The 20,357-nt window shown below is 37.3% G+C and overlaps 1 protein-coding gene across 1 annotated transcript in view; it reads right to left on the bottom strand.

Annotated features, from left to right (window-relative positions):
- Window positions 1-18,923, bottom strand: part of LOC140239989 (uncharacterized) — a 52,167-nt gene extending 33,244 nt beyond the window's left edge. Inside the window, exon 1 of the mRNA XM_072319798.1 lies at window positions 18,516-18,923. Within this exon, the coding sequence (XP_072175899.1) occupies window positions 18,516-18,597 (82 nt within the window). The 5' untranslated portion in view covers window positions 18,598-18,923. The remainder of the gene's footprint in view (window positions 1-18,515) is intronic.
- Between the last annotated feature and the right edge of the window lie 1,434 nt (window positions 18,924-20,357).

Raw genomic sequence — 20,357 nt, 5'->3', positions numbered from 1 at the left:
AAAAATTAATTTCCTTGTGCTTCACAAAATATGCTCATGGTGACCACAAATTTACCTCTATGAGCACTTTAAACTCAATTCATCAGTCTTAATATTTTGTCTCTTTTTTGCTACATACACATCACAATGTTCATAATTATATTCTGTATTCTAATTTAACTTATCTATCTTGTATCAATGCACAATTGTGTTCTATAAATCAGTGATTTTACCATGATACTGGAAAATACAGTTTGCATCTGGCCTTTTTTACGATCAGTGGTGTAACTTTTGTACTCAGAGGGTCAAAATTTCAAACAAAATATTTTTTCATTATTCTGTTTGATTCCTGTTGGAAAGTATTCAAATTTTTGAAAAAATAACATTTCAGACCTTAAAGCTGAAGAGTTATTGGTGTAATTTAAGGAAAACCCTGGCACCTGAAGTAAATTTAAGCAAAATTTTGTTTTCATGAATTGCACCATAATGACAAAACTGTGTAGTCAAACTTCACCATGCAAAGTTTATATGGTTAACAACAATATATAGTTTGTGAATCAAAACTATTTGGGGGTTGAATATAAAGTGAATTAAAAAAAAAAATACATGAGATTTACAAATTGTTGGTAAAAATACCAATTGACATGCAATTTTAAAGATTTTAACTATTTATTGGAGGGCAAGCCAGGTCAAACTCTATACTATAACAAGTCTTTAAGAAGGGCTACCTTCCTATGTAGGTTAAATGAAATTCCAATCATTTCTTTAAATCTTGGATTTTTCACACATGGATGTTTCGGAGGTGACAGTTAACATAATAGAATGTTTCGGAGGTGACATTAATATTAACACTCAGTTTTTCTGAGAATAAGTGACAATAACACAAAACTTCTTCTTTTTATCAATGTTTTTGATAATCATAACTCGAGAACAAGAAATTAACTCCTGTTTCAAGCAGATAAACCACACAGAACAAGTGTTTTTTTACACTTCATTAATTAGCATGGGCACCGGTAGTTTGCCTTCCATTTGGACGAAGGTTGTAAGCTAAATATTGTAATCTGAAGAAACATGGCATTCCATTTTCTACCTTAAATTGAGATGAGGGTGTGAGATCATTTTAGTAATGTTTCTTTGCTCTCAGAACATTTTATTCCACAACACCAGGGAAGAATCACTTCGTTTCGGAGGTGACATTCAATGTTAACATTGTGTTGAAATATTCATTTACAGTAAGAATATGACAGACATATTTAAAGCTAGATATTGTAACCTGAAGAAACATGGCATTCCATTTTCTACCTTAAATTGAAATGAGTGTGTAAGATCATTTTAGTAATGTTTCTTTGCTCTCAGAACATTTTATTCCACAACACCAGGGAAGAATAACTTTGTTTCGGAGGTGACATTCAATGTTAACATTGTGTTCAAGTATTCATATAGTATGTCCCCCCCCCCCAAAAAAAAAAAAAAAAAATACAATTAGACTTTTGCATTGATAGCACCCAATATGATTAAATCAGCTAAAATCTACTTTGGGGTCTTAAATTATAACATCTTAGCTCTATTTTGCAGAAAGCCCCAGTCAATTTGGTTAAGTGGTCTCAAAGAAATGTGGATTGTTATAAAGGATGTCAAGAGTCTGATTCTTCCAAGTTTAGCACTTGGATGCTCTTGGAACTGCATATTAATGTGTAAACACAATATACAGAACTTGGAGGGAAGGGATTCCTGACATGCTCTACAAAAATCCTCATTTGTCTTTGACCTCTGAAGCAAATTGAATGGGGTTTTCTGTAAGGTGTGGGCAATGAGTTATAGTTTCAATCCCTCAAATTGTATTTTAGATTGATTCACCATCTTTAAAGTTATCGTTGCGGAGGGTACCATTGTAATTTTTTGGTGGGGACATAGGTTATGAATGCCAAAAGCAAAAATTCTTATTTAACTTGTATTATGTTTTTGTTTGCACATAGTATTATAAATAGATTAATTCAAGGATGTTCATGAATTCTTCATCATTCTTGATAGCCACCATACAAATGTTATAATACTGGTGAAAGGTATTTGGTTCATCTGGGATAAATTTTCTATATACCAGATTCATTTAAACTGTTGACATTACTAAAATATATTTTATGTTCTTTCTGAATTGCTTGAAAATTACCAGCAAATCATATATATTAGTCACTTTTGAGAGTAAAAAGTATAAGATAAGAAAAAATCATTTTATTGTTTTGGAGGTGACACAACACAGAGACAACCCAACTTCTCAGGTGTTAACTAATACAATTGTGAACATTCATGTCTTTCCTCATGGCTGTAATTTTCAAATATAAGCTCTTTCTTTCAGTTCTTACTTGTTATTTTGTTTAGTTATTCTCTTTCATGATAGTGGATACCAGCTCATATTCTGTTTTAGATTGTAATTCATACTAATCTTTAGCAAGTTTTTACAGTTTGGTTAAGACAACAGTTTGTGTTTCCCAGCTGAAGAGAGCAGCATAATGCTTTTGTGTGAACTTATGGGGAAAATTTTTTTTTAGTTCAGTAATTTTACCCATCAACTTCACAGAAGGTCCCGGACACAAACTGGTCTCAAATAACCCTATAAGGGACCAAAAAAGGACAAGTTCACCTCAATAGACACGAGGGTTGAGTAAATACAGCAATATTAGTAAAACACATCAGTGAGAGTTTAAGGAAAATAAGGCAATCCGTTCCAGAGTTATGAATTTTTGAAGTTTCTGCTCAGTCAAAGCTGAATGAGAAGACTTCTATAGCTTGTGGTGTCACACATGTACAAGGATGATAGAGAAAGTATCAAGAAAATTCAACATATTTTCACTTTTCTTGCATAACAAAAGAACACATGACTTCTCTCTTTTGGAAGGCAGGGTGAATAATATTGCCCTAACATACACCAGTAGCAAGTTGAAGAAATGTGCACTTTTTTCAAAAAGTAAAGTTTTGTGAAATTCACTTATATTTTCTTTATATCGTTGTATGCATGTGACATCATACATTGTCGTAGTTGTCTCATCCAGCAGTGATTGCATAGATATTCAAAAAAAAAAAAAAAACACATAACTTTTGAATGGATTGTCCAATTTCCCAAACTTTCAATGATGTGTTCTACTAATGTTGTTGCATTCACTCAATCCACATATGTATATATGAAGGTGGACTTGTCCTTCAAGAAACCATTTTCTTTTCCTTGAAATTCCAGTACTTCAAGCCAAATTCTAAGATAAAACATAATAACAAAACAAGGTAAACACGTCATCAAAATTATATTGAGATAGAACTACAAATCTTGTTTTTGGATCTTTCCCTTTCCAGTCCTGGGGACTTGTTCCTCTGTTCACTTTAGTTGTCAGATAACTTCAATAATATTTAAAAATACAATGTCATAAACAGTTGGTTCAACTTGGAAAATGTAATAATTATTGTCATATCAAAAAAAAAAAATCACATAATTTTGTTTATGATTACCACGTTGTACATGGAAAAACAACAACTAAGAATTCAAGAACAAGTTGTGCACCAGCTATAGGCATGTGGCCTTTTTGTGGAGTTTGATTATTTTATGATTTTTTTAAGATTGTGGACTAGGGTATGCATGAACTGCCACATGTATCACTTTGGTATCAAGGGAATTCTGGTGAGCTAGGTATACAAAAGTCACTTCTACTGTGATGATTTTGTAGATATTAAATGTATTTGAAAATGTTAATAGATAGTGAAAAGGAACTGAAGTCTTGCCTTTCACTATCACATAACAATATGGTGTTAACAAACAATGTCACCTCCGAAACACAAGAAAAAGCAACCTACATGGAAAGCTGTGATTGGTAAATCTTCACAACTAAATTGCTTAAATTGGAAATCAAGTTTCTAAGATGAAAGCATCTATATGTTTACTTGACTAAAGCAGGAGAATTGATCTTGATTACAATATTATATTTACAACAGATGGGTGTATTTTGTGCATTCTCTTTGTTAAAAAAGTGAAAAAATGTAAATTTGCACTAAAACGTACAGTATAGTAATAAAAATAAGAGTGAGAGTGTGTTAGTTGATTTCTCCACTTTGAGACTTATGTTACTAAAATAAATGAAACCATTGGTGTACATGATATGGTTTCTCTTCAATAGAAATGAGCAAAAACTCTTGTTAACAGTGTTTTGTCACCTCCGAAACAGTAATTCTTAGTGTTTATCAGATCTTTTATTAATCTCTAGAAAATTCTCACTTCCTGTTGCCATATTACTATTTTCATCCAAAAGAGATTCCTGTCAATTGGACAGAATCAAACAAAATTGCTTTGTCTTCGAGAAATTATCAAATATAATACGCTTGTTGTTTCGGAGGTGACAATTGTTTCGGAGGTGACAAGTGTTAACGGAAAATTGTAAATTGCTCCGAAATGAAAACAACAGGCTATATTTCTACTACCTTCCTTCTTAGATGATGTGAGGGGATATGTTACATTTTTGTAAATGTAATGTATAACTGATGTCAAGAATAAAAAAATCAAATACATAAATCTGTTGTCTCGGAGGTGACAGAAATGTTAACGGAAAAGTTGCATAAATTTATAAACACTCACCAAAAAATGATAAGCTATTTGAATCAAATAATCTTTGGATCGAAGTTAAGTCAGACTGATTACTATTCTGTTTTGATGGAAATTAGCAAAGTTGAATTTTATAATTGTGAGCAAGAGCTAACTCAAAAGAGGGGTTAACTGTTAACGGAAAATGTCACCTCCGAAACATAAAGTTTGGACAATTTCAGTCTTTAAAGAAGACAAAGCAGAACCTGGTAAACATAATAGTTCTTAAGTTTGGATACCTGTCTATCACCACAACAACAAAAATAATGAAAAGGAATAAACAATTTAATATGCTAGGTCTGACAAAAAAACCATGTCAGAGTGCATACACCAAAAGTGTTGGATTTCAAGCATGTAAATGCATGCCACATCTGAAAGAAAAAGAGAGGAAAGTTCATTAAGGTACCCAAGGTAGACACTGTGGGTGGTAAGTTTATGAGAAAAAATAATGCATATCTGTCTGTGTATAAGAAAGTTATACACCAATTAGTGCCAAAACCGTGTTTTACACCACTGATTGTAAAAATGGCCATCTACAATGTACATGGACATGCATTGTACATATTTGTACATTATCTCTGAAACCTCAATTTTGATTTTCATGAATATATCACTAACAAGGCAAAGGCACAAATATCAAAAACAATGTACATGGACGTACATTATCTATGAAACCTCAATTTTGATTTTCATGGATATTACTAACAAGGCAAAGGCACAAATATTGAAAGCACCATTTTCAGAAGGGCATGAAATATTTCCCTGCTCTGCAAAAGCTCCTGATGTACTTTGGATATTAACCATTTTAGTAACTGAAGATTCTGTACATAATGGCCTTTTGTTCCCTGGAAGGTACAGCAATATTACTCTCATTTTGACAATTTTCTATGATGTATTTATTGTAAACTCACATTTTTATTTTTTGTCTCTAAGTTATGTTTATTTGAAAGCCTATTAAGACTTTACCAAGAGAATGGTGTGTCACAGAAATAATTCTGACACACTGTACTTTTGTTGACCTTTGACCTCTTTAAAATGACATTTATATTCTATCCTATATGACAACAGGTAACAAAATGATAAAGCATAAAACTGATTTTTTTTTTTTAAAAAACGGGCAATTTCGGGCGGTTTAGGAAGTAATAAGACAAGCAGTTACGGGTGTTTCAGTTACTAATGGCGTAACAATCCATGAGTATATGATGCAGTTTTAATATAGACTATATGTGAAACTGAACTTGAAAGTGCATAATAGCAATGTTGAATTTCTTATTTGCAGAGGTTCTGTAGTTTGCACACTGCACATGCCCTAATGCCGAGATTTCTTCTCACAACAACAGTATTTTGTCTTTATACCATGACACAGAACATCAGAACAAAAAGAAAGAACAAGATATTGTTGTTGTTTTTTTAAGTTCATACACAGTATGAACGCAGGCAGTGCTAGTCAAGATTAGTGCTGGTATCATCAATACAAAGTGAACTTTCCCTTCTTCATAAAATGGTTTTTCATACTCATTTCATAATACATGTAACTATCAAAAGAAAAACATGCGTACAAGATGAAATAAATAGTATTCAAATCCCTCAATTCAATCATTTTATTACATTGAAGAATCATTCTGATAGCAAAGTGGCATTACAGTACAGCCTCCTTTCATGTGACATTTCCTAAAATGTTGCATCTAAAATCTACAATTGCTTTGCCGCAAGCAATTCAATCATGAAGAAAGTCACTGCTTAATCTTTCATGCAATGACTTTTAGCAATATGAGTGCTTGACTTAGTAGTTCTTCACTGCTTCACGATTTCTAAGAAATTATTTGAATCCATTTTTTTTTAAAGTGTAGATTATGCTGATCAAAATAAATAACAATGCAATGTAGTGCATACTTTCTGCACTTGTAAATCCAGTCTCCATGGAAATGCAAGCATTGTACTCAAGTGGGGGGGTGTGGAGAAAAAATAAACCTACATCGTACCATGGAACTGCACACTCTTGTATGTTTAAACACTCTGAGATAGCAACAAATTCTTTTTAAGGTAAAAGGAGATAACATATTTATTACAAGAAATCAAACGATATACATGATTTTCCACACCTACCTTGCACACACATAAGACAGGTGAAACTATCAAGCGATTTCTGAGCATTTGGTCTCATATTGGCGTATCAGGACACAAAATGTGTTTTTTTCTTTGCAACATCATTTAGTAACCCCGCAGAACAGAAATAGCCAATTTTGACTGCCACAGGCACCCGAGTATCCGATCTATACCAACGCTCACTTTCAAATGTTTTGGTCCTTAGATTAGCCGTCTCACTTCTTTCAAAAATAGAGAAAAGAAATAACGCAAGCAGCCAGTCGTAACAAGCTGCCTCTTGTCCCACTCTCATATCCTGGGGAATCTTGGCACTGAAGATGGCCATTTACTGGATAGAGACTTGCTGATCTTACAAAACTTGCAAAGATTTGGTGTATTATATCACCGAGATGAACACCAGTGCCGACCTAGATGTTATGAATTGCATAATTATTTACACAATAAATTTTGTAAGAGTGAAATTTGAGTGAAGGATTACAATGCGTACATAAACACATGAAGATTTTACGTAGTGTATCAAGTACAAACGTACATGACATGTTCTTTTGGCAAGAGTTGATCTGCGAGATGACTGGTACATTGCATTGTTATGATTGATGGGGGGGGCACAGCAGGGTGGAGTTAAAGGGAAGATAAACCCCAAGAACAATGTGGATTGAGTGAAAGCAGCAACATTAGTAGAACACATCAGTGAAAGTTTGAAGAAAATCGGACAATCGATGCAAAAGTTATGAATTTTTAAAGTTATGGTGTTGGAACCGCTGGATGAGGAGACTACTAGAGGTTATGACGTATGAGTGGACTACAATATCAAGAAAATATAAAGAAAATACTACAAAAATCCATTTTTCATGAAAATTACAAATTCCATCAACTTGATATTGACATATGTTAAGGGTAGCAATTATTCCCCCTGCTTTCTGAAAGCGGTTGGTCCACTGCTCTTTCATAATTCCAGAAAAGTGAATTTTTGTTGAATATCCTTTATATTTTCTTTGTATTGTTGTCCACTCATACGTCATATCCTCTAGTAGTCTCCTCATCCAGCGGTTCCAACACCAAAACTTTAAAAATTCATAACTTTTGCATCGATTGTCCGATTTTTCTCGAACTTTCACTGATGTGTTCTACTAATGTTGCTGCTTTCACTCAATCCACATTCCTCTTTGGGTTTACCTTCCCTTTAAATATTCGGTTCAGCATACTGTAAAACGAGGAATGTTCAGGGGCATTTTAATTTCGCATACTTCAAGAGCGGCGAGATTCGCGATATAAAATGCACACAAAAATTCTTGTCTACACTATATGCACTGAATGCCAGAGGCACTTCGCGAAAATGTTATGCCGTGAAAATATCATGAAACTGTGTATGTACTATAGAAATATGTCCACCATGATTGAATCCTTGTGAATTTGTTTTATCGAGATAATTATGTTGTGTCGTCATATAATCCATGCATACTTCTCAAACCCTTCCCCCTACCTCTTTCTTTGTTTTGTTGTTGTTGTTGTTGTTGTTGCTGCTGCTGTTGTTGTTTGTGTACCATTGTGGTTTCACATGAGAACCCTGTCTAGATGTAAAATGATCTTTCTCTGGCTGGGAGCCTACCAAGTTTGTGTAAGGGTTGCAGCCAAATCTTTGTCTGGGGCCGTTCTTACTGCATGAGATTGGAACATTAAAAAACAAAACAAAACAAAACAAAACCAAAAAAACTGCTGTGGTTGAGCTTTCTAAACACACAGCAAGATACACTACAATGTGAGATGCATTGCAAGGCTTTTCGCCACGGTATTAATGCACATTTGGCTCTGCAATCTTTCATGATGATACTATGGATACAGTTGTAAACAGTATGAACACCTGCACTGTGGTTGGGAAGAGGAATCTACTGTACAACATGACATATTCGTGGCACGAAATTTTCGCGAATTGGAGCCGACGGCCTTTTTCATAGAAAATTTTTGCAAATAACTGCCACTGGCCTTCAATGCATATAGTGTAGACAAGAAATTTCGCGAATCTTGGCGCTCGCGAAATTCGCGAAATTAAAATGCACGCGAACATTCCTCATCTTACGTTAATCCTCGAGTGGAAGTCAGTTGACAAAATTCACATTGCAAAATACCACCTATTTACAAACAAACTACGCAGGAATTTTCTTCAAATTTCACAATGTTTTGGGTGGCTTTTCGCACAGTTGCTATAGTATGTTGCACATATTCCCGATCTGCTCACATCCCAATTTTTCACGCAAAAAGTGGCCAAAGTTGAGCCCTCTTGCTGTGAAGGATGATGTTCACTATGACGTGTCCTCTGTAACTAGCACAATGTTTAGAGTGGCTTTTTTGATCAATTGCATTCTCAAAAGAAAGGCAGCACTACAGAACAGCCAGCTATACAATGTACTCTTCAAAATGCATGTTTGTTCTTAATATCATAATGTCCAACTACATGTAGCCCTTTCCAGTCCTCATCCCATGGGTTTTATTCACTATTTCAGGTTGAGTAAATCCCTGTAGCTTATGTGTATGTAGGTACACATGTTAATGCACTTGCAAAACACAAGTTTGCATATTATTTCAATGACCTTGACAACAGACTTCACTTCTACCTTTTTGGTCACAAAACTTCCCTTGTGCCATGAACAAAAACAACAACAAAAGCCAACAAACAAACCAGCCATACACAAATGAACCCAACTATTGAAGGTCATTCGCTACTTGATTGGCACAACTGATACTCTGCTCTAGTTTCTTATACAGTTGTATGACAAAGTCACCAGAAAGGCATTGAAGCACAGAATGTCCACACAATTTCACACGTATACACATGTACACTGCAGATGTACAATGTAGGCCTACAGCTGTACATGTACAGTGTACATTGTATACAGTACCAAGGAATTATGAAGTAACAAGTCCCCCCCCCCCCCCCCAAATCTGGCTCATTGTTGTGTGTTTTTGACGACAGAGCAGCATCAATCACTTTTTCATGGGGTTTTTGGTTGTTGTTTGTTTTTTTTGAGGACCTTGAAGCAATTATTGTACTACAGGTAGTACATTACAGTGGCACTTGAGGTAGGGAACAGGATATGAACAGTGAACACAGCGACCTATAAATCACGCACCGACTCTATCAGCAGCACCAATGTTCAGTCACTGCACTCTTGAACGTGATCCCCTATGATGCACTTTTAACCCCATATACATTGTAGCATGTGTGCTTTCTGTGCCGATTGGCACAGAAAACACCATAGCATTGAACACACTGTCTAAAGTCCCTGACACAAAAGACTCGTCAGTCACAGGTGGCCATCATCAACAGCCAAGGGGCATAATACTGTATCCAAGGAGGCAGTCCTGCCTATAAATGTCACGGATGGTACAAACCAAGACCTTTGTATTATGAAACAATATTAGCATAACGTTGAGGATTTAAAGCACCGCACACATAGTCATAATGTCAGACATCACAACAAACATATACTGTAATATAACATGTGCACTCATATTCTATTTGGTAACATCTATACAAAACTATGACATGCACACACAAAGTGGGTTTACGTGGCATAATAATATTTTATAAGGTCATCTATTCATGCCTATAGAAATGTTGAATGATTTTAAATTACATTCAAAGATAAAACTGGTTCATATCATACAACTGTACATTGTGCTTCTATTATGCCTACTTTAGTATTATCTGGATGAATGTTAGCACTATTAAATAAAATAGGTCTACTCAGTACATATCCAAAGTGTGTACCATACAATGCAAGTCAGCCATGGGCAGAAGTACAACTTTGTACCTGTACATACACATGTACAAGTACAATACAGCACTGGTCTCTTTTGGCTACCAAGTGACAATACAAATACATTGTATTGTTTGTTCAAATTACAACATTAAAATACATACAGTGTATTAGTACACAATGTAGACAATATCCTGTATCAGGTACCATACTGTATACGCCATATATTTCGAGAGTCTAAATTTTTGCGAATCGGGAATTCCTGACGATTTCGCGAGTGATTAAATTCGTGATCATGGAGTCCTGTACTGAACGGAGAAGTGTACACGCGTACATCACATTCACATCGGAATCAGAGTCAATATTTTCGCGTGTCTTTATTTTCGCGATTAGAACCTGACTCATGAAATTCGCAAAAATAAAAATCTCACGAAATATTTGGCGTATACAGTACATGTAGCACTGACAGCAATTAAATTGTAGATTGGACCCACAGCACAATTACTTGTTATATTGTGCATGTATGAACTACCGGTATTGGTAAATAACCATTGACAGCATGGTACGATGTATCATACAATGTGCACATGTAGCAATTACATGTACAACTGAAGGGGTTCATCGATTTGCAGCATTGTTATTACCAAATTTTAATGCAAAGAGGTCAGTATGTTGTACATTCCCGTTTACGCACACTTGACAGCTTGTCAACCATGCTGGATACACATGTCATACATACAGTACATACAGTTTCTTCTTCAGGAAGATTCAACTGGAAAGGTGTTTTGAAAAGAAGCAGTGAAACATTACACAATGGTTCAGTGAGAAAAGAGCTCCACCCAGAATGCGATCTCACATTGTCATTTGTAAACATTTGCTTGTCATTTAAGATACCATGGAAGTTTGTGATCTTGCATGCAACATGTTACAGCTGTGCTGCTTGTTTGTCTGGTATTGCAAAAAATATGACTTATTCTTCAGGAATTCAACTTTCTTTATCTACAGGAAAAGCAGATACAACTATACCGGTATGTTGTACACTGTATGTACCCTCCTGTGTACATGTAGGGCCCTAGATTGTAAAGATGAATGCAGTACATACACACTGCAAAGTACATAACTCATGACATTTGCACACAGTGCCATATCATGTACACAAAGTGAACAAAGATTGCCCTGTACAAAAATGTACATGCGTCACCACACCAGTAGTCACATGTCCACTACTGTTATTTCAACAATGTCTGTCAGAATGCAAACCCTACCAAGGTCTGGAGAATGATATACAGCCATACAGTTGGTCTATAGTAGAGTGCTTCATATTTGACAGAATTATTTTTTGCGGAATTCCAAATATTTTGCCACTCATGCAGTGCTCTCAATTTTGTTAATTTTCTAGACACTTCTGCAATCTTCTCTCCCCCACCCCAAAAACAACAACAACAACAACAACACAACAACAACAACAACACTATACACAGTACTTCCTTTGCGGTTCAATCAATAAGCCATTCAAAATTTTAAAAAAATTAAAAAACTCCTTGTGTCAAGGACATTCGCTACCATTACCAGTATTTTTTCCCCTTTTGAAAAAGACATATGTACATGTACAAGATGGCCATACTTGACCGACCCTTGACCTCTAGTAAGCTAATCCAGACAAACTTGACTATTAAAAATGAGTTAAGTAGCAGAGAAGGAAAGATCCCCCCCCCCCCCACCACCACCCATAGCAGAGTCATTACCATGGATACACTTGTACATTGTACAGAGACCTTGGTCCATGGTGGTACCAAGCTGACATCTCTCTTCTTTGTTTATTGGCAAATTAATCACTGTCCAAAAAAAAAAAAAATTATCTTCAGGTGTCTCCTCTACAAATTTGGTACTGCAGATGGGCCCTACGATAATTATACTATTATTGCATCATTACGCTGTACTGAATACTGGACCCTGGGAAGTAGCAGCCCACATAGGGAGATCTGCAACTGCACATCGGCAACAGTGTTGTTTCCGGGCAGAGTGTCCCAAGTAGCACCCCCTCCCCAGCAGCATAACAATAGCACAGTGGGGTGGTGTTATGACCTCATTTCAATAGGGCCACGTGTCCTTACCTCTTCTCACCCTCAGAAGTCCATCCTCCCTTCTTTTTGTCCCTTTGTCTAGCTGCCCGTACAGATTACACCATCCAGCTCAACCCTGATGCAATAACCTGTCCACTTTACAGTACACAGGGCTGTATGGCATTTTGGGTGAGCCTGGACTACTGGTAGTCTCTTCAATCAGACCCTTTAAGCAAATAAAAACAATCAGTACACTTGTACATTTCCACTGGATAAAGGGAGAGTCTGATGTACTCACAGGTATTATAATGAGGTTAAGGCCTTGCTGGAATAATCTGCTATTCATTAGGGATACAGTGTATACAATAAATGACCTGTGTAATCTGTATTAAGAGCTAGACATTGTCATATTTTGATGCATCACTGCATCAGATGTTCTCGAGATTAATATTGTTCATCATAATTGTTATCACCATCCTTTGTCTGTTTCGTTTTCCATCTGAGAAGATGGCTGGATAGCCCATCCTGCACACTTGTAGCTGGTTTTCCATGGGGTCTAGCATATATGTGAGGCAGAACCACAAGTTATACAATGAATTGAGTGAAGAGGGATAACGTGCATGTTGTGACCCTCTCACACACGGGACCTCCATATTTTTTTTTTTATTAATATTTATTATTTATTTTTTTTTAGCCCTATAGATCCAAAGGACAGTGTTTTAGCCTCTTATGTATTAGAGGGGGCGGTATGATTACACACAACACTGCTTGGCTACATAATAATAATAATAATAATAATAATAATAATAATAATAATAATAATAATAATAATAATAATAATAATAATAATAATAATAATACAGGGTACTTATAATGCACCAGTTCCACATAGTTAACGTGCTCAAGGCGCAGTAGAAGAAGCTACATGTGCAATGTAGACTTGGGAATTGAACCCAGGTCCTTTGGATCAGGAGGCAGACATGCTATCAACTGAGCCAAATCACCACCCTAAATTTAATCTGATAATATACAGTACCTAATGTACATGTATGCATTTGACTTAAAGTACATGTACCCAGTACAATCCAGTAAGAGGAGGGTATACATACACATAGCTACCCATATGCACCGTTAATTTATAAAACTATATCTAAATGAACAATTTGAAGTCAACCTGGTGTATACAATGTATGCAATCACATCAATCAATGCTCTTGGTTGTCTTTTACTCATACAGGTGTATAACATAAAAACAGGTGCTCTACCCACAGGCTGTAATTCTAGACTATTTTGTGGTAGAGAAAGGAAAGTGATGTACACCTACATTTGTACTGTATGCCATCAATTATGAGCACCGGTATATCAATTATCACAACTGCTGGTAGACCACTCTCCGTACAGAGAACATACTTTTGCAAATTCATTGAATCAACAATTACAGAAACCAGGGTTATCCAATCCAACAGAAGCAATGCTCCACTTGCAGTGCCTAATTGATTACAATCCCCAAATCTGACATTACTTTTAAAATGTACAATGCACAAATATACAGGCTATAGTCCTATATCATTCAGTGTGTGTAAAAATATCACTGCATGAATGATGTGAAATTACACTACTTTGTACATGATATGTGACAATTGTACATATGAGAATACATGTACACACGTACTACATTCATACACTGTTGTACAGTACATTGTAGGCGTACCTGTACAGCTGTAGTACAGTGTAAGGTTGAAAATATGCTCAAATGTAAGGACCTTCTACAATTTGTACTACTATTACCAAGATAAATCACTCAAGTTGAGTGATTTAATGAAATGAAAATGAAAGTTCATGCCCACCCTACATGCATACATGTACATGCAGAATTGATCTTTTAATTTTAATTACTCATGCTGCACATGTCGTATGCATGTCATGGCTGACCAAATAACATTTAACTTTCTATGATGTACTCAACTGGCACAGTGTGCAAATATTGTACAGTGAACATAGCAGGCACAATCACACACACTGAAAAAGAATGATTCAAAGCAAGCTTTTTGCGCTCTGTTCACACATGTCCAGGAAAAGAAAAACTGCACCGGTTCACGAAGACAAAGCGCAACCCAAATCGCGCCGGTTCAAGCAAAGCCAAACTGTGCATGCCTGAGTCTTGGCATCTGACCTGACTTTGAATGATATGACTGTCCTGCGGGTGCGACTTAAAAAACTTCAATCCCCAACACAGTATAATTTGTTCGTTAAGACTGCAGTACTCTACACCGTGTTTCAAATAACACATACAGTATACAGAGCTTGTACATGTGATCATTATATTAAAATGTATGTACATGTAACTCTGTCCTAAACATTCTGTTGTACAATGATTTACATCCTGGATACTGTAGTACAACTTACATTGTAAGTGTGCAGACATTGATATCAAGCTCGTTAACTTGGATGGGTCTAAAACCATCCAGGCACAAGACTAGGAGTTTGCACACACACACACACACACACACACACACACACACATAGGGTACAAATGTACCGAGGTACGCATCTGCACAGCCCATTTGCTCCTGTAGCACAGTTACCAGTATTTGATGAAAATATACCAAGCACTGACGTGTTGAAGACAATCCACTCTCTCTCTCTCTCCCTCTTGATTGATCTCTCCTACATGTATCTTTGCTGTTGCTTGATTCAAATTTGCCTGCATTACTGTGAAAGCACAAATTTCCGCAGTACATGTACATTCATTTTCACATATTTCGTGCAAGTTTAGCTAGCACAAACTCAAAAAACCAGCGGAAATATCTTCACAATTTTCTCTGCACATGAGGGGCAGGTTGACAATTGCACAGCACAAATTCACGAACCTGCAAATATGTTTTTGAGCTGCTCAGCGCAAAAAAAAAAAAAAATCGAACGTCATTCTCTTCTTAGCAAAAACAAATTATATCACGCAAAAATATTGGTGTTTACAGTATTTTGATGTAGATCTGAGCGCAGTATCAGGTTCAAGATTTTCACAGATGAACAAAATTAACTGACCGATACAACTTGAGTTCATAATATTACTCTCTAGCCTAGCAAATTCTTTGAGTGTCCCTTAAAGTACAGAACAAATCATAGAGTTTTGTTCTCAAAATATCATCTGTATTTTACACAAACTGTACACTATAAATGGTACATTTCTCCAGCTCCGCTAGGACTTCGAATAGAACACAGACAAAGCAAGATATTAGCGTAGTCACAACACAGCTATCAAAAATAAGAGCATCTTGCAACAGTGTGGTCTGCATATGTAGACAGGAGACAGAACACTGCAAATGTAGACTGTATATCTCACACAACACTTACATTTGTACTGCATAGATAATGCAGAAATCCTACACTACATGGTCCCACCCATGCATGTACAGTATGTGTGTGTACTTTATTTGTCAGCCTCCAGATAGAATGTTCTGACCAGAAAGATTCATTTGTAGAAATTTCAACATCGACCAAGCCTAACTATCTAGCAATACCATCCAGGTAAGTCACCTTTACCAATGATTACCATATAACAGTCAGTATACAATGGGCATCATTTTTACTGCACATTTATACTGCACGATAAACAAAAAATAAAATGTATTTTTTCTACTGCATACGGTGAACTGATATGACAATGATGGCCAATATTATGTCTCTTTTGCACTGTGTGAACTCCCTGAATGAAATGAGACTGAATACAATGCAGTTACTGCTACAATTCACTTTATTATATTTTGGCATGAGATTTGTTCAGTCATACGATGTACTGTACATGTATGAGAATAATATGATTTATTGAAGTTTGCAACGGTATTGTGAACTTGGAAAATGTACAAAACTAGTATAAATACAAAATTTGTATGATTACATTCACAGCCACTTGTGATACCAAACACCATAATCTAACCTCTGACACTGTCACGGGCAAAGATGATGAATGAACCGTGACATTCTCTGTCCCCAAAAATGATCCATTTATGTGAGTTGGCCTTATTACCCTGGACATGCTTGTAAATTGTATTGTATACAAGTCACCACTCAGCTACAGTGTACGGCAGTAGAAAGAGTACAATATTGTACAGGCTCACCACTGTTCAACAGCTGACTTCTGTACATTTGTATCAAAAAAAAAAGGAGACAATAGAGTCTTGCTAATACAAATAATGGGAGACAAGAGCTTAGAGCAGTGTACAAGACACTACATGTAGGCCCTACCTGTACAAGCTACATCCCTACACAGCAGCCAGTGCAAGTTCATGTATTTTAATATGGCTTCACCGACATCAACTGTTCCAAGCTTTTCAAAACAAAAGATGAGAAAGTTTATCTTCAGGGCCACAACTTCACGATCCAGAAACATGCACGCGCACGTCTGAACATCACGAAAAACAACTTCACTCACAGGGTAGTAATAGGATCTCATCACTCGAACATGCTACCAAAGTCAGCTGTGGAAGCTTGTAAGGGGAATAGTAGATCGATTATGTAGAACAATTACGATAGTAGATCGATTATGTAGAATGATCACGATCACGATTGGTGGAGATCGATGTAAGAAAAAGGAGAGGGGGAACGACGATGTAACAACGAAGAGGTAAAGCTTGTGTGCCGTGTCGGCAAAAGTAAAAGAGAACAGATTGCATATTCCTGGTGTCGATATCAGTCATTCTGTGTGTTGTCTAACGAACCCTTCTACATTTGGCGCTGCGAGCAGGGTCAAAATACGTCATCATCTGTACTTACTGTAGTGTAGACCCTAGTAGTGTTATGAATTTTGAAGACATTCTATTAGCATGATCAGTACTAATACTACCTATTCTTTATACCAATCACTGTAAATTCTGAGACTCTACACCCAGTATGACCAATTTATGGGGAGGGTGAGATCACTGACCCGCGAACATCCCCCCCCCCCCCCGTAACTATACACAGCCCTGTCGCTGTACACAAGTGTAAGTCGCGACAGGGCTGTACGGTGTGGACACTCCGTAATCTCTGTATTCGGGGCGCCGACGCGATTTTGAATTTACTGCACCATATTTGTTACTATTAAAGACTACATAAGGTGAAAACTTTATCTATTTAGCTACCGTTTTCAGCTATTGATATTGATATACTCATTTTATAACTTACCAAAAATTGCACCTTTTTTAATCCTGTACGCCGCAGAAATCGTAGAAATTGCAGAAATGATTCGAAATGTCGGCGCAGCACTGGGCAAAGAGGGCGCTGTCGACTTCGCGGGCGTACAAACTCTAGCAGCGCAATTTGCATCGTTCAAAGCTGGGAAAGGTTTATTTTGAATGGCCCCGCGATGATCACAGCATTCCAGTGTATGTTGCGTGAGGGCTCACTATGGACTGAAATACCATGCTCATAGTCCAAGTATCTCAATTCACGTGAGTGATTCGTAAAATGTGTGAAAAGAATGTAGAAATTGTCAATAGTTTTGTTGTTGTGTGGCCGTGTTCGAGGGGTTTAGTAGACATGTGTATGCGGTTCCGTAGATATGTGTATCACACACCGTCAGACCCCGTGCTAGCTTAGCGCACTGATCTGGTCGGGCTACCCCCCCCCCCCCACCCCCTGTAAATAAAACGCACACACACATAGAACATTACAATCAGTGTATGCTAATCTATATGACACAAAATAGGTATTCTGTAATTTGCCCGCACTCTATTACATCTGAATATGTCAAGACCAATACTCATGCAAAATATGCACACAATCATCAGTGATCATAATCATGAACTCAGCGACGCCGCGCTGTCGACTGTCGTTTTGAACCGCCTGTCACTTTCCATAGTAAAATATTACTGTGACTGTGAGTATCAAGTATCAGGTTCATCTGTTCAGTGTAAATTTCGCTCTTTTGTTTGCTTGCCTTATATAAGCCTTGCGACACGACAGTGACTCCAACAATGGCTCTAGCCTACTCAAATAATTAGCTACACGTACCTGAATGCTCGAAAACACGACGTAGTTTACCGTCTTCGTCGCTGGACTCGCTAGATGCTGCGGCAGCAGCTGGCTCAGCCATAGTTGATTACTGCCCAGTCGCCACGCCTGTAACTTCCAGTGGCTGTGGTCGCAGGAAACTAACCGCTAGCTGCTCCCCAGTGAAACCCCCTCGCTCGTCCGGTGCAAACACCCAGTCCCGCGTTGCTTTGAACAACCTTCTCAGTATCGACAAATACTGTGTTTTCTCTCGCCGTAAAGGCATCCATGCGTGTATAAATCCTTCTATGTACCCATGAGCTCTTTCCTATCTGTTGTCAATCTTAACATTCCTAATACGTTCCATAACGATGGATGGTTGTTTCAGCCAGATACAAACTCGAAGTTCTCGTCGTCTTTCCAATGGCTGTAAACTGATACCCGTCAACCGACCGCGACGTGCGTTTTGGGTACAGGTTATGCACAGTGGAATTATGCACTGTGCAGGGCTCATTCACTCATTGTGTGCACGGCCGGCCGCCGGTGACCCGGGCCCGGCATTTCCATATCCGGGTTTCAGCGGTGTTTTTATGGTACATGGTATGGTGTATGTACGGCGTTCGGATATCACCGATCGCCGTTCTCGGATCCGATGTACGATGTCACGCGCGCTTGTTTGTTTGTTTGTTGTTGTTGTTTTTTTTTTTTTCTCCACTTGTTACATTGGTACGCCGTGTGTGCTGCCGTCATTCTTTTCCTCAACGAGTTTGCGTGAGTGTGGGATACACAGTTTGCTTTACGGGTTAAATTAAAGAACTCGTTACGCCCAGAAGTCAGTCACGTGAAATAATATACTTTGAGTACTTACTCGTAGTACGCGCTCGTCGTCGCATGCGTGAGTACTCTATGTACTTTGTCAAATCGTGAATTCGGACGTATCAACAGACAGGCTGAGGCCGGAGGGGGGGCACTTGCCCCCCCCCCCCCCCCCCCAGTGCCGTATATTAAGAGAGTCTGGCCAACTCATAAATTGGACGCCATGTCGTTACCCATCGTACAGTGCGCTTATGGTTTTAGCGTGTGCGCTTGGAGGGTTAAGTGTGTACGCGCAGGCGTCCCAAAGGCACGGTGTTGCCACAGAACTCTTAGAGTTCTGTGGGTGTTGCTTGACTTTTCTTTCTCTTGCCCAGAGAGGGAGAGAGAGAGAGAGAGGGGGGGGGAGGGGGGGGGGGAGAGAAAGGGGGTAGGTTGAGGGAGGGACATTCTTTCATTCCATCCATGTTGAACAAAGCCAACAAATCAATCATTTTTACACATTCAAATAGACACAAGCACACAGGTATACCGTATAAATAATAGGGAAGCTGTCTAAAGGACATAATTCCTGAATATAAAAAATGATGAATTATTGCTGTGAAAATAAAAGAAGAATTCACAGTAAGTCGTATCGTAAACTTTCACTAGACTGTATGCTATGTATATTGTATTTAGCAAGTTGTCCAGGGAACAAGAATATTGTATAACAACATGATGTATTATATAAATTTACAATTCTAGCTGTGCAGAGGATAGACGAATTCCACAGTTATTACTGTTTCCCACGTAAATACATTGTAATCATCAATTACCATAGTCCCATATATGTATGAAACTGACATGAAGGCCGATTAGTATGTAATTCAAAAGGAATACACCTATGTACAATGTACAACATGAAAAAGTGACGTCACCGATATTAAGGTATATGTAAAATGATCTAAAATTGTTTAAAAATAATATCTAAAAAAAGACATGTTGAACGAAAGCACAAGTACTTTACCTGGATAACATAATATGAGGGATATCCTCAGTGACATCTGTACC

Source organism: Diadema setosum, chromosome 16, assembly GCF_964275005.1.
Source record: "Diadema setosum chromosome 16, eeDiaSeto1, whole genome shotgun sequence".
Classification (NCBI taxonomy): domain Eukaryota; kingdom Metazoa; phylum Echinodermata; class Echinoidea; order Diadematoida; family Diadematidae; genus Diadema; species Diadema setosum.
This window is presented reverse-complemented; position numbering and strand designations above follow the sequence as displayed.